General features: G+C 40.6%; 1 protein-coding gene across 3 annotated transcripts in view; it reads left to right on the top strand.

The window, feature by feature from the left end:
- The first annotated feature begins 759 nt into the window (after positions 1-759).
- The window catches only part of rptor (regulatory associated protein of MTOR, complex 1), a 182,566-nt gene continuing 168,047 nt past the window's right edge, over positions 760-15,278 (top strand). For all 3 annotated transcript variants that reach the window (XM_023406877.2, XM_023406876.2, XM_087174130.1), the window contains exons 1-2: positions 760-1,202; positions 3,515-3,689. In XM_023406877.2, the coding sequence (XP_023262645.1) occupies positions 3,522-3,689 (168 nt within the window). In that variant the 5' untranslated portion in view covers positions 760-1,202; positions 3,515-3,521. The remainder of the gene's footprint in view (positions 1,203-3,514; positions 3,690-15,278) is intronic.

Here is a 15,278-nt window from a genome sequence, read left to right as displayed (position 1 = left end):
TTCAGAGGAGTGTTGTAGGCTAAGAAAAGCAGGGCTTATCGTGGAAAGCCTGGCTTGAGTGAAACTAAACTAGAATCAAACTCTTCTTCTTCTAGGTTGAAAAGTGACGTAAGTGTGGCTTAATTGCCTATTGTGATTATCAAAACACTGCTCAGATGTGCATGATTTTCACTTATTTTCGACAAAATAATATGGTCAAAATGTAAATAGACATGCAAATTTTCAGTATGGTGATTGGAATATTCATAACATTTAAGACTTTTCATGGGACTCAAAAAACCCAAACAAACAACAACAAAAAAACAAAACAAGGCAACCACAACGACAAATACATTTAAAAATTTCACAAACATTTAAATTGAAAGAAAATGGTAAACCTGGTCTTTTAGATTGACACTTGTGAATAAAAATACTCATTAATATCATTAGCTACATTCACAATAAAAACGATATTTGGAGTCCTTATTTTTCACATATTTCGCCAAAAACTTTAAATTTAAAATTACAACTATTGAAGAGATAAGTGAGTAACTCTGGTCCGTTGAGATCGATATAAGCAAAGAGAGACATAAAAACATATAAATATTTTTTGTTTTCCATGGAGCGTGTGCGTGTGCGCGTGCGTGCGCGCGCGTGTGTGTGTGGGTGTGTGTGTGCGTGTGTGTGTGTGTGTGTGTGTGTGTTTACATTTTGGTGTGTGACAGCCACGAACAACTACGGTGACGTTTCACGACAGTCTCGCCGCCCCAATAGTGCATTCTGGGTCCAACCCAAGATGGCTGCGCCCTTGCAGAAGTGCTGAAGAAGTGCTTCTCCGGAGAAATTCTCGGGATTTTATGTGATTTCCGCCAAAACTATCCCACCAGATCAGCTCCTCGGGTCGCTGGTTTGTAGAAGAAGACCTGAGGACCCAGTCATCAATAAGTGTGGCCGGTGCTTCGTGTGGCTGTGGCAGACTGTCCGTGTGAAGATGGGCCTCGTCTCCAGCCCCTTCCCATAGCGAAGAGCCGTGGGGAGAGGAGCCGCAGATTCCCCTGCAAACACGCACCCGTCCAACTCGGATTTGACGGGTTTGACATACTGTACAGGCTGTGGACGCTGCCCTACAATTTTCTGACCAGGATTGTTTGTGCGACTGTGTCTGTCATCGTCCGGAGGCGGAGAGGTTCCCCAGCCCGGGTAGATAATCCCACAGCACCGAGGTCTGCAACTACACGCTCCACCGCCACTACCAGCGCCATTTGTGCACATCTGCTCTGTCTCAATTATCTCTGTGCTCAGGTTGTTTCGCAAGATACGCAGAGAAAGGCTTTAAATAGCACTCGCTTCTCATGTAGCCAGCCATGTAGACAGCTGGCTTTAGGGAGAGCTGTCAAATTAGCCGCGTTAGCTTGGCTAACAGTTAGCTAGCTGGCCGGTGTGTTTGTTAACTGTCGTGCCAGGTGCTCCATGTGAAGTCAGGACTGACACAGCCAGGCCGGGTTAACGTGACTACAGATGCACATAACCCATAGTTCCTCTCCTGTGGCCAGCTAGAGCCCCGTCATGACACCATCCAGGTGTTGCCTTCTGTCCGAGTGTAAAAACAACCTTAATACCACAGTAAGGAAAGTTAGGCAGCTAGACAGCTAACAGTAAAGCTGAGTGTGTGTTTGGTGCCAGTTGTTGCTCAGGCTTCATTCAAACAGGAGAGGTTTAAACATGACTCATAAACATCATCATCCCATGAAGTAACTTTTTTGATGAAGGTCATAAACTGTCATTTTTCCACAGCCAGTTGCAGTGAATGCATCACCACCTTGACATTAGTAGAAACGGTGTTAAGAATGGTTTCCACGGCAACAGTGCTCAGTTCCAAGAGAAAGAGTTGCTTGTGTGAAACATCACAGCTGCATGGAAAGCCCTTTAGGTGGAAGTTAGGTCATGACTTGTTTGACATTTTTTGATAATAATCACAATATGATACTAGACCTACTTTTTTGATACCTTCCTGTGAGGATCAAAAATTTTAAATCTAAGTGATGCAAGAACAAACAAGATTTCCATAGTAAATACAGCAGTCTGACTGTGTCTTGTCACTACTTGATATTTTTTGATTTTGTTACAGAGATATTTGTTGGTACCTTAAAAACACTTACTTGTGATACTCAGCCCTATTGTGTAGATGTTCTGTTTTTACTGCCTTATTTATGATTTTTGGCCCACCACCACATTTACGCATGATGATAGCGTGGCTGTTCAGACAGGTTGCATATATTACGAAATATCTTCCTCTTGCCTGATGGATAGAACTCCTGCCTTATGAGGAGAAAATTACTTCAGCTTGTTTCCCCCAAGTGATGTTTAAAAGAATCAGTGCAACTGAACTCAACTGTCATTTTAAGATTTCCCTTAAACATGCAGCACAGCAGTTAAGTAGTAACTCAAGTGGCTAATTTGAACCTGTTGATGTTAATTAGTATGGTTTCTTATCCTTTCGGAAATTCTCCTAGATAAATACAACCACAACAGAACAAAAGGCATTATAAAGACAGACATTCAACAACAAAGTGCTCCACAGCAGCATCACCAACAATCAGGAATTAGGTAAAACTAATGCAAGTGACACAATCCTCATATCTCGAGCATTTGTTTAACAGAGCAATGCTGGAAGAGATAAAGGACCTCTGGGCACAGGAAAGTCTGCAAATGTGGTACCCTCCACCTCTGAGCAGATGGTAACAACTTGTATTCACCATAGAGAGGGTGTGATACATCACGGAGAATTGCCTGCACTTACTTGTCATCCTTCACCCGCAGTGTTCCTAGACATATTAACAATCTTATTGAGTTTGTTTATATGAACTGCAGGCAGTGAGAAATACCAAGCGATAAAGCAGAAAGTTAGAATAAAAGAAAACCATTATATGTCTGTCCACTCCAAACTGTGGAAGCTTCTGTATGAAGGACAGTCGTTGTGATCCTTTCCTGTAAATTGAATCCCATAAAAGTTTTTCATCATTTACTGTCCCTCCATATTTATATTCATTTACACCTTTAATCCAGTCGCCATTAATAGCTATGTGCCGGTGTGTTCTTCTGCTCGCTCTGAAAGCAAGAATCGTTTCCTTAGTTTTCTTGGTATTAAGCTGAAGGAAACTAGCGTGACACCAATTAACAAATGCATCCATGATGCTTTGTTCCATCCTCAGTGAAACCAACAATCACTGTATCATCTGTAACTTCAACACTGAAAACAGGATGAGTTAGCCCTACATTCATCTGTGTAAAGAGTAAATAGCACTGGAGAAATGACACTCCTTTGTCGGGGCCCAGTGTTGGTAATAACAGGGGGAAGACATTGCAGCATTAACTCTGTCACACTGTGATCAATCAGTCAACAAGGTCTCCACCCATCTGATGATTCTTTTGTTTACTAACTGTAACACTATTAAAATCTACATGATGTGTGGTGTTATTTTCAGTCACAGAACTCCATCACATCTTTGTTACTAACACCAGCCTTCCCCCGCAGGGCCCTGATGAAAATGGACTCAGACTTGCTTCATTCACCGGCCTTGGGCCTGGCTGAGGAGGAGGAGGCCGACATGAATGACTGGAAGCTCCCCCTGGCCTTCATGAAGAAGCGGCACTCGGAAAAGATTGAGGGCTCCAAGGCCTTGGCACAGAGCTGGAGGATGAAGGACAGGGTAAGTTTACTGCTCATGTAATTCAGGAGGGTAGGGATGCTCCCTGTGCTGAGCTGTGCTTTGAGGTCATTTGGGCGGCTCCTCTTGTCTTGTCCGCTGCCAAGGATTTTATTCAGGCCGGCATCATACAGTAAAATGGTATTCTAACAGTCACCATGATACTTTACGAGATCATAGCTGTTTCCCTCTGTTTTCAGTCTTTATGTTAAGCTAAGCTAAGCTAGCTAGCTGCTGGCTGCTGTCTATAGCTTCATATTTGCAGTGTAGACATGAGAGTGATATCAATCTTATCATCTATTTTGTCATCATTTCCTAAACTACAACTTTAACTTTAATCTCCTACCAAAATGTGTCTGGTGGATGGTTTGTATTGTTACCTCCAGGAAGACCTAGGAGGTTATGGTTTTACCTGTTTGTTGGGTTGTTGGTTTGTTTGTCAGCTTGTTTATGCAAAAAGTACTGAGCTGATTTACACCAAACCTGCTGGAGAATTGAACATTGGCGAGGGAAGAATCCACAGAATTTTGAGGCAGATCTGAATAATTTCCTATGAATTTGAACGTAGGTGCTCAGTAGCTGTGGCACCAGAATGGCAAGATGACAGAGGTCGTCCGTTGTTGTACTTGGCTGTCATTGGTGCATTAAAGGAAAAGGCGGTGTTTGGGATTGGTCATTTAGCCATCAACCGGTTCTTAAAATTTCAGTTCATTAAAGAGACAAATCCAATGCACCAATGCTACACACTGTGCTTTGAGAGGACATCAGTCTTTAAACAGCCAGGACACAGCAGCAAATCACTGGCCACCCTCGTCTTTATTATAGTGCCAATTCATTTCATGCTGCTGGAGGCTACCTATGCTATGCTTTGACAGGAGAACCCTAAAGCTTTCCCTCATGAACGGCCACAGTGTGTGTCAGCTCTCGTAAAGCTGTCGTTTGATCCACTGCAGTGTTGCCAACCTGGTTACTTCATTGCCTCGTGGCTACAGAGCAGTACGGCTATAATGATGGCAAATGCCATGTAGTCATACATAACCCTCACAAACTCTGCCCCAAATGAAAATTCAACACCTCGCTGCTGTTAGGACATCAGTGGAATTACACCACAGCGACTGTGTCAGGCTTCAGGGAAACGTTGAATAAGAAGGCGTCATTAAGTGTGAGGCTGCTATTGATTTAAAAGAGGTGAGAGGGGCTGGCTGGAATGGGCGTTGCTGTCAGAAAGTCATGCTAAATTGGCTGTGTAACATTTCATTTTTCATCACTTAAGCATTTTCAGGCCGTAGACCCTCATTTGTACACTTGTATGAAGAATGTGTCCTTTCACATTTGTGGTTCAGAGAGCTGCAGCTAAAGAGAGCTCACTGTGTTTTGAATGGTTTGGTGTCAAATCTATCTTTTAAGATTGCAGTAGCTGAAAAAGGATGGATTTAAGTTGTGTTTTTCTGTAGCTTCATGCATTTCTTTTCAATTGTTCGTGGGTGATCACTTGCCTTGTAATTGTTTTGGCTGATTTAAGCTGGCGGACAGGATCTGTAGCAGTTCTGATATCGAGCGAGTCGGTATGAGAAGAGTTAAGCCTGGTGAGAGAAGCGTGCAGCGTGAGGCTCAGAGTGGGCTGTAAATGATGTTCTGCACTGTGGGAAATCAGAGGTCTTGCTCTTGGAGAGAGAGACACACACACACACACACACACACACACACACACACACACACACACACACACACACTCTCTCTCTCTCTCTCAGTATGAAGACAGGAGGAGAGGGGGAGGCTGTACAATTACAAGGCCCATTGGTCAAAATGGTGTGTTTATCCCCCTGTTGGGCCAATGACAGATATCGAGTTGTGTGTGTATCTCACTCTGTGTGCAGCATGATTGTGTGTACGCTAGCTGCACCTGCCACGTGGAATCATGATAACAGTGCTCAGACCTACTGTGTGAAAGCCTTTCAGTACAGTTAAGTCCAAGGTCTGGAGCAACTAGATGAGTTAATGTTAAGTTTGTGAAAAGTTGCCCAATTTTTAACCTTGTTGTCATGTCAATATGATGTTTTTTATATAATACAAGACATATCATGAGCAAAATAAACAGTCAACACCATGACTGAATATTTTCACCTTGGAACTGCAGTGAACCAATGACAGTCTCATAAAAACCTATTCAAACAGCCAGGGATTCATACATCACAAACCTGCGGAACCAATCCCGTCAACTTGTGGGGATAGGGGAAACCTTGTCAGTACAGAGAGACAGAGTTAGCATTAGCACAACCACTAACAGTGTGTCAGTTACTGCCAATTACAAGCTAAAAAACAACATAAACAAATAATAATGCTAACTATGCTGACAGTTCTGATACGTCTGCTAGCTGCCGATTCTCTCAACAGACTCCTCATCTGAGTCTGGGTCTGACTGAGGCTCGAACATGTTGCTGAGTCTCTCTGATGTTTCCTCCTCTAACCATCTTGATACTCTCTGCTCTTTCACCTCACAACATGGAGCAAGCAGCAGTAGTGGGTGAGGCCTGATCCAGAATTTCTCAATAAGGAAGAGTAGATGCCTCTAGCCCCAGTTTTCCATGTTTTTACACTTTTGATGTGTGAAAACCATGTTAAACAAAATATTAATCGTAGCGGAGTATTTTTTTCTTCTTCTTCAAAACAGGAGAGGAACTGTAATGGTCTTGGACTAATTTCTGACGTTAATGTTAAAATCGGTAAAAGAAGGTAAGATCAAACGGTGCGGTTGGACCAGGTGGAAATATTGAATGAGTCGGATTAGGTTTTCATTGATTTCACATGAAATAGAGTCAAATTCATTTAATGAGCAGATGCCTGTTTTCTGGTTTATTTTCACTCTCACACTCGGGGAGAATGTAGTTCATGACACCTGTGTTGGTAATGAACAAACTTGAACCTCGACCTGAGGAGATAAGTGATTGCAGTGCAGGCTTAGACCATCATTGATCCATAGGTGGTTCACTTGTTCTTAGCCTGAAAGCTCACAAACACCACCTGGAATAATCATAGTTTGTAACAAAGTCAAAAGCTGGAACAGAAATAACAGTAACCTTGTCTATGTAGCCTGTATCAATAATGATAATGTATTATACTGCCGATACCTGCATAATGCATTATAAACATACACTGTAGGACTGCGTCATTGATTCTTGTGTTATGACTGAGAGGTTGGGGTCTTTAGGGAGTCTGCGAGTTTTTGGAACCGGTGTGTTATGACCATTAATGGAGTTGTAGTGAAGGCACTTCCACACTGGCTTCATCCCTGTGTTGTGGGGCTGAAAGTCTCTTCCAACATGCTTGACGTCGTACAGTTTCATGGTGCCTTTTGACTGTTATTGTGCCATTTATTATGAGGGCTTACAGCAGCTCTAAAGATGCATTATGCACATTAGAAAAAACACAAAACAGTAGAAATAAGAATCATGGAACACGTTAAATCAACTTCCTCATTCAGATGCTGTAACACAAGACTGTCGAAGCTTATTACTTCAGTTTTGTATATTCTGTAGATAAAAAATGTGTTTGTGGTTCAGATGTTGTTTCCGTTTTCTTTATGTTTACTTCAGTGGCGCATGCTTTTTGTAATTACAAATGAAATGAACAGATTAACGCCTGCTATCTTTAATTAGCGATTCGCCAGAGTGGGCAAGATCAGGCCTTTTTCACAACAGACATTTCAACTTGTCAAAGTAACACAAGCGCAGGTGTTAGTAATAAACAATAAGGCATGACAGTGTGACAGAGAGCCATCGTGCACAATACCATGACCTTGAAACTGGAGCAGCTAAACAGAATTCAGCCGTCAGTCATTTTATTATTTACACCTGTACCTTTTACACTGTGCCATCTTCAGTGGAAAAATCCTGTTTGTAGTTATGTATTTAAATAATGCCTGTTAGCTTTGGGCTTAATAAATGTGCCGTTTTATCATAAAGCACCGAACAGCATCAGGGCTTTAAACATTATTCTGAATAACAGATAACCTGTGTCAGAGCTGGGTGTGAGTTGACCTACCTCGCATGCACAGAAACTTTTTTTTGTCTCCCCAGTTACTATTATACTTCACCATCCCCTGTGGAGCTGTAAGCTGCATGACGTCAGAGTGGCTTGATGCAAACATGATGCAAACTTTATGTGCAGCCCTTCCTAGTCTAACATTGTAGCCTCTTTAAAAACCCTGCCAGCGTCCTGTCTCCCTCTGATGCCCATTTGTCCCGGCACCATATCCTGTTAGACACAGAAATGCCGTCGTTGAGGCTTATTTTTAGGAGTCTGTGTGTACCGGAGCTGAGTTTGTTGAGCGTGAAGGTGGATCAGACTGATTTGCCTGCCAATAATAAATGGACAGGAATTGTGTGGAGACAAAGGGACAGTGTGGTGTATGTATAATAGACAAAAGGTCGGTGGTAAGACATACAATATGATTTGTGCTGCATTGGACCAACGTGCACTAAGGAAGGTCAGGGTACTCTGGGCTGGACTTTTTAAACACCATGTTTTTAGCATTTAAATCAAATGTAAGCAGAAGAGCATTTAACACATCTAAGTAAGGCAGGTGTGTAAGAGCAGGATGAATGGATCGAAAGTATCAATTACAAAATACCACTCACTGTTTAACTTGCAATAAACAATTTGTTTGCAAGGTTTCGGTGCTAGATCTTCGTCAGGCAAATGGTTTTTGACAATGAGGAGCCATCTGAAATAGGAGTGGCTGTAAACCGGCAACCAATCACATCAAACCACATGCAATAGAAAGTAACAACTAACTCACTATATACCAGTTTTTAGTATCATATGAAGGGATAAAGATTAGAAAGTCCCATGCAGTGACAAATAAGTGTACCCTTAAATTTTTCACCTTGAATAGGTAAATGACTATGAAATGAATGTTTCAGGTGCATAAACTACATACAGATCCTTTTCCAAATGTTATATGTTACATATGTAGATTAAACTGTAAGGATTTATACATGTTATGAAAAACAGCATCAATAAATTAGTAAGCCTAATAAATAAATAAGATCTCTGGAAGTTCAAGTGGGCAAGAATACTGTAGTCACTAAGCAAATGTATCTCTGTCGTATCATGTCTGCTAGTAGGTTGTTATAAAAGGATCCTCCAGGCCCCAGAAAGATAACTTCAGTCAGAAACATGCACATCTTCATCAGGTTACATTGGTAGGTAAAACTGACGATGGCATATAGAAGAAACATCAGTCTGAAATGTACTTCAGCCCACCACAATACAAAATGTAATAGAATTTAATAGGAGTCAAGGTCAAATGTAAGCACCATAAAATGAGAGAATCAAAGTCTAGAACAAGTAATATTTATATTCAGTATAAGATAGAAATGTTTGTGACTTCATTTTTTGGGAAATTACTTTAATGAACTTGAACTTTATTTTGATCACTCTAATGAGGCACCTGTAGCAGACAACATACTAACACACATACTGTAGAGTTACTGACCTCTCCAGTGCTCCTGACTTTAATTAAGAGTCCCACGAGGCTCTGTGCGCACGCCGACTAATAGTTCCTAGAATAAAAAGATTCACAGCATCACAGTCATTATGGGAGGCAAATGCCAGCTCTAAACAAAGAATGTGCAGAGAAAAACACTCATTATTATTATGAAGAATGACAGCTTGAGTCACAAAGAAATTCCAGGAAAAAAAATCAGTTAAAAGTCTGAAATGTAATCTTTACACCCTATAACATATGTACTCACCAGAGATAAAAACATTATGGTAGACCTACCGTATGTTAAAAACTTTTAGATAGTGTTCACGTCAAATGACACAATAAGACACACACTGTTGTCTGCTACACGGTCTAATGAGTGTGGAGAAGATCAAAGGTCATTTCCAACAGGATAAAAGTCTTTTCCAACGCTGATGTGAATGTTATTAGTTCATGGTCATAAGTCAAAGTGCTGGACCAAGTTAAATTGTGACCGGCTGGTGGCGCTTGAAGAAAAGTCAGAGGATCATCAAGGTTAGTAGGATTGACCCTGTGGGGTCCATGAATGTCTTTACCAATTTTCATCGACAATCAAGTATTTGTTGAGACAGATAAATAAGCACACTGGTATTGCCGTCCCTAGAACCACGTAGCCATATCGCTAGTATGTTTTCATGGATTTTAATAACCTGTTTATAATAGGGGTTTTAGATTATCCAGAACATGTGCATGTGAACACTACACTCACCAAGCACTGCACACCTGCTTATTCATGCTGCCATTCGTCCTGCCAATCATGCAGAAACAGGTCAGCAGCTTCAGTTATCAAACATCAGAATGAGGGAAAACAAAATGTGATCTCAGTCACTGTGGCGTGATAGTTGGTGACAGACGGGATGGGTTGAGTATTTCTGAAACCTCTGATCTCCTGGGATTTTCACACGCAACAGTCTCTCCAGTTTTTACTCAGAATGATGTGGAAAACAGAAAAGAAACATCCAGTGTGCAGCAGTTCTGCGATTAGAAAGATCTTGTTGAACAGTCCAGGTTGATGGTGATGGTGTAATGGCGTGGGGAATTTTTATTTATTTATATTTATTTTCCTTGTGCATCCTTTTCTGGCCACAGTTTACCATCTTCTAACGGCCACTTCCACTATAGGAAGACGCACCATGTCACAAAGTGAAAGTCGTCTCAAACTGGGTTCATGAGCATCATAATGAGTTCAGTGAACTTCAGTGGCCACAGTCACCAGATCTGAATTCAATAGAAGACCTTTTGAATGTCGTAGAACAGGGAGATTAGCAGCTTGAATGTGCATCTGATAAATCTGCAGAAATGATGTTAAGCAATCGTATTGACATGGGGCAGAATCTGAAAGTAAAGTTTCTTGAGGAGTCAATGCCACGAAGACCTGAGGCTGTTTCGAGCGCGACCAGATGCATTATATCCTAGTTAGTAAAACATAAAGTAAGGTGAGAATGTAAAGCTGATTACACACTGAAATGAAAGTGAAAGTCTGACAGCGGGGATGCAGATAATACATTTTATTATTCTCTTCCATTAGTGGTGATCAAATGACAAAAGCAAATGTATACAATGCACTGTAAAATCTGGACACCATAACACCGAAAAAAATCCCACTGATCACAAATTCTATTCAGAAATGTCAGACTTTAACCTGTAATTAACAAAAACAGAGGAAACATACATCATGACATAAAAATGCCAAAAACACATGAGCTCATACTATCAGAAACCTTGATACTGTTGGAATCGTTTGTACAGGGAAATGAAAAACTGGGTTTATATGTTCCATGTAGTGGTCGTATGATAAACCCAGAATAAAACAAAGTCCCCAAAACAGGGACTTTTGGACTTGTCTTTAAACACACTGACTTTTTCTCATTATCAGACACACTAGCTCAACAAGGCTTTACTTTGACAATGCGTCACTGTGTCCTACATGATATTCTATCAAAACATTTTAAGTATGTCCCGTTAGTCGCCTAGTTAGTGCTTTCATTTTCCCTGATGCCGACAGCACTGTTGTAATTAACACAGTGACAGCACATTGTTGTTGAAACACTTTGTTACAGCAGAATGTTGAATTGTCAAAACAGTTTGTAGCTGTGTGTGTTTGTCATTGTGACCACAGAGTTGGACTCACAAACAGCTGAAGGCAGTCTTTATTTTTTTTTTCCAAACAGAATTTTAACTATATCTGAATTTTCTTTTGATAATTTATTATCAGGTCGACATCATACATGATTATTTGAGACAGTGTGAGCCACTGTGGCTTCCATTAGCTGCCAGATGACCTGTAACATGCACATTTCTCGACAGCTGCTGGTCACACACATCCACAAGACTTTAAATTAAACCAATATTTTCCCCTGTTTGGTTTCACACATGCACCGCCTTTCTGTGTTTTTCGCCTTAGGAGTAATGAAATCAATAAGTAATCAATAATCAATACCCAAGCTCATGTAATGTAATGTGGAAATGAGGCAGGTGGCCGGTACTGCTTTATCTTCTGCATCATTAGTTGAATTCAATCAATGTATACAGTTCATTAGGCAGCATATAGACTTTTTGGCCATGGAAGCATGAAAACAAAAGATGTTTGCAAGGTACAATAAATAATTGCATGCTAGTGATTTTATGTCTTTGTTGAGTTAACCATAGTGAGTATGTGGGGAAACTCTTCTTCGTACGCTTTTGACATAGATTCTTTTACACCTGTGGGATTTCTGGATTTCCAAGAACTTTCTTGTATCTTCACAAACAGGGTTTTATCGAGCCCATTAGTTGCAAGGATATGACTTGGTCTCAGTTTACATCATCTTTCATTTCCTCTTTGCATTATTGTAATTAGTGGAAGGATAATGCTGATGGTTTTCATTGGGAATGAAGATAAATGTGCAATAACCCTGCTTGTCTTCTGGTAGAGATGGATGTAGAGGCTGCGGGAAGTGAACAGTATCATGTAGAAAGTTGTTTGAGCGTTTCTGCACGCATCACCTGTATCACAATCTTATACTTTTTTGTATGTTTTAAGTATAGACTGTGTACATTGTCTTAACTGAGGCATTATTTTGCTTTTCAAACCCAGTTCTATATTTTTCATGACTAAGGGACCAGAACTGCCTCATAACCCCTATGTTTGTTAGGATTAAGATTCAATGAGTACAGCACAAGGAAGATGTTTAAGAGCATTTTAAACATCTTTAAGAGCGCAAACAGTGAAACCTAAATAATCTGCTAAAGTTTTGAAGATTACTGAAGTCATTCCATGTATTTTAATATGTAACTATATGATAAATGAGTAAGGTGTTGCTGGGAACACAATCCCCCCAACCTGGATAAATACAGGTTACTTGAGCAGACAGAGAGCAAATATTAGGGCTGAGCATTGGCAAGAATCTGGCGATAGAACACGCACCATGATGCAGGCGGTTACGAGTCAGTACATTGCAATATATTGTGACGCTGTAAGCACAGTGATGCATAGCGATCTAATTTTAAGGAACATTTACATAATATAAAGAACACAACACCATATGAGTGAAATATGAGTAAAAAGTTTCCAATGGGATATATTACAGAAGCCTCCATTCCCCACAATGCTGAGAACGTGTATATTTTTCAGTGTTTCCCACAGTTTGAGAATTTACTTGGTGGGTGGTGTGGCGGCTTGTGACCAGTATGCATGCAGAGACTCATGCAGTTTAGAGTGGGAGGGTATAAACTGTTGCTACAATGAGCTACAATGTGCACGTGTCCCCTGATCACCTTACATGCAGACTGTTGGTAGATGCTAGCTTGGCTAGTTAGTTTTAAAAAAGTGAAATAAGGCGTTCTGATGTTTTACTTATCTCAGCTTAAACTGAAAACTTTTATCTCCCTGTCCAGACCGCCGAGGTCGAGAGGCCTATGTTTTGGAAAAGCTTGAGCCTCTTTGCAAATAAATCAGGTATTGACTGAGTTATTTTGGTTGCATGAGTTGAGGTCGTTGTTAAATTTGGTGTGTGAACTTGTCCAAAGTGGGTTGAGTTAGCTGTTCTGTTAGCTGCTCTGTTAGCTGTACATCAGAATATTTTACCAAGTGTTCTCTCAGGTTTGTTGTGTTCTCCTTAGTGCCTTCTTTACTGTGGAAGTCATAGTGAGCCCACACTTCAGCGCTTTACGCTGTGAATATTCATGCATTAGGCCTTAGTAGGACCAGTAATATCTGCAAACTGCTCCTAGAAAAAATGTTAATTTTATAATGGTGGGATACCCTGGCTACACTATATGTTGCAAATCAGCTGTTCCAAGAGACAGTTTACAGGAGAAACTACTGGCCCATACGTGGAAGGTGAGAGAAAAAATGTTTTCGTGTATGGATGGACTAAGTAATAGTTCTCTCAAGATGCATAGTTACGTAGTTGGGACAGTATTGATTGCAGAATCTGTATCTCTACTGTGGCAAATGTAAATTTCATAATGGTCCTTACTCTCTGAAGTCGAGCAGCAGAAGTTAAGTGACTGCGCAAATTCTACTGTCCCATATTTTGGGTGAACTAAATATGCAAGAGTAGTTTTATGTCACTGTTTATAAGACAGGGCATTTATCCTTTGCTGCTTGAAAAAAAAAAAATTGGGGCATGAATAAAGAGTATAGCAGTTTCTCCAGGCACCACTACACGACTGAGTGTCATGCAGCCAGGAGGGAGCTGTGACGTTTGGCTTTTAGCCCAAACTTTTGAGTGCAGTCGTTTGTTTCAAACATATTGAATAAAAACCTGCATTCTGCCTTTTTGGTTAAAAAAAGTATTGTCCACATCCAACACTGTTTGTATTTCAGGATGAAGTCAAATAGGCAACTGTTCTTGAGAAGTGTCCAATACCTGAACTGTTGCTGCAAGCGAGCTACGACACGCCCGGAGGAGATCGATACTCTCCACCATAACCTTCATTTATTGTGAGCCTTAACAAATGGAATAAACAGGGGCCATTGATTGACGTTGGGGGGGGGGGTTTGTATGGGACTCTTAAAGGGTGCAGAGGGAAAAGGCTGGGGAGTCCCCTGGAGTCCCGTGCAGTTATTAATGAGAGGAGGACGGCAACCAATTATGTGCACAAGCCTAAACGGGAAGATGTGCGCACACACACACACACACACACACACACACACACACACACACACACACACACACACACAATTTATCTCTCTTTTCTTCTTCCCTCCCCTATATTTTTCTAATTCTGTCTTGTTCCATCAGATTTTTTTTATCACATCAAAGAGACTTTTTCACTCTTTATTTGTGTCTTCCACTTCCTCTCCTCTTCCTCCTCCTCCTCCTCCTCCTCTTCCTCCTCCTCCTCCTTTCTCCTCACACAGAAGGAGACTTTATGAGATTATTGGAAATCCATGAGGATCAGGATCATGCCTTTATTAAACTTTAATTTTGTTTATTGTTTAGACTTTCCTCTCAGATTAATGCTAATAGTCACATTAAAGACTGGGACCGCCCATTTGATAAAGAGCTACTTGTTATGGGTCAGTAGGTGCTTTGTTCACAGTGGGAATCCTGGTTTATCCCTGCTCTCCTCCTGCCCTGCTCAGCCTTCACTTTTTTTTATTATCACTATTTTTAACATTCCTGCTTCGCTTTCCTTTGATGAAAATTTGACTACGGCCCCGCTGTCTCTCTGTGTTATTGTAGGCCTGGAACTAATTATTAATTTCATTATCCGTTAATCAAATAGTTTTTTCAGTGAGAAATACCCAACACAAGTACTCAGAGCCGAAGATAATGTCATCAAATTATTTTGTCCAACCAATTCAAGTATTCTATTTACAAAGCAGCTATCATTAATAGATTATCAGTTATTGTGGGTTCATCATTGGCTCATCAGTTTTAGCACAATTTGTTTCTTTTGTTTGCTTTTAATTGTCCTGAATACAAGTGTGAAGAATATAAAACACTTACACTTACTTAAAAGACTTATTTCAGTTCAGTTAAATTCATTGATATGACAACAGACCTCGTATAATGTTGTTGTTTCCAAGATTTCAAAAAGCAAGTAATTGAGATATGTGATTAATTCAAGACATG

This window comes from Seriola lalandi, unplaced genomic scaffold (assembly GCF_002814215.2).
Source record: "Seriola lalandi dorsalis isolate HSWRI2012SDOR001 ecotype SW California unplaced genomic scaffold, Sedor1 jcf7180002054318, whole genome shotgun sequence".
In the NCBI taxonomy this organism is placed as follows: Eukaryota; Metazoa; Chordata; class Actinopteri; order Carangiformes; family Carangidae; genus Seriola; species Seriola lalandi.
This window is presented reverse-complemented; position numbering and strand designations above follow the sequence as displayed.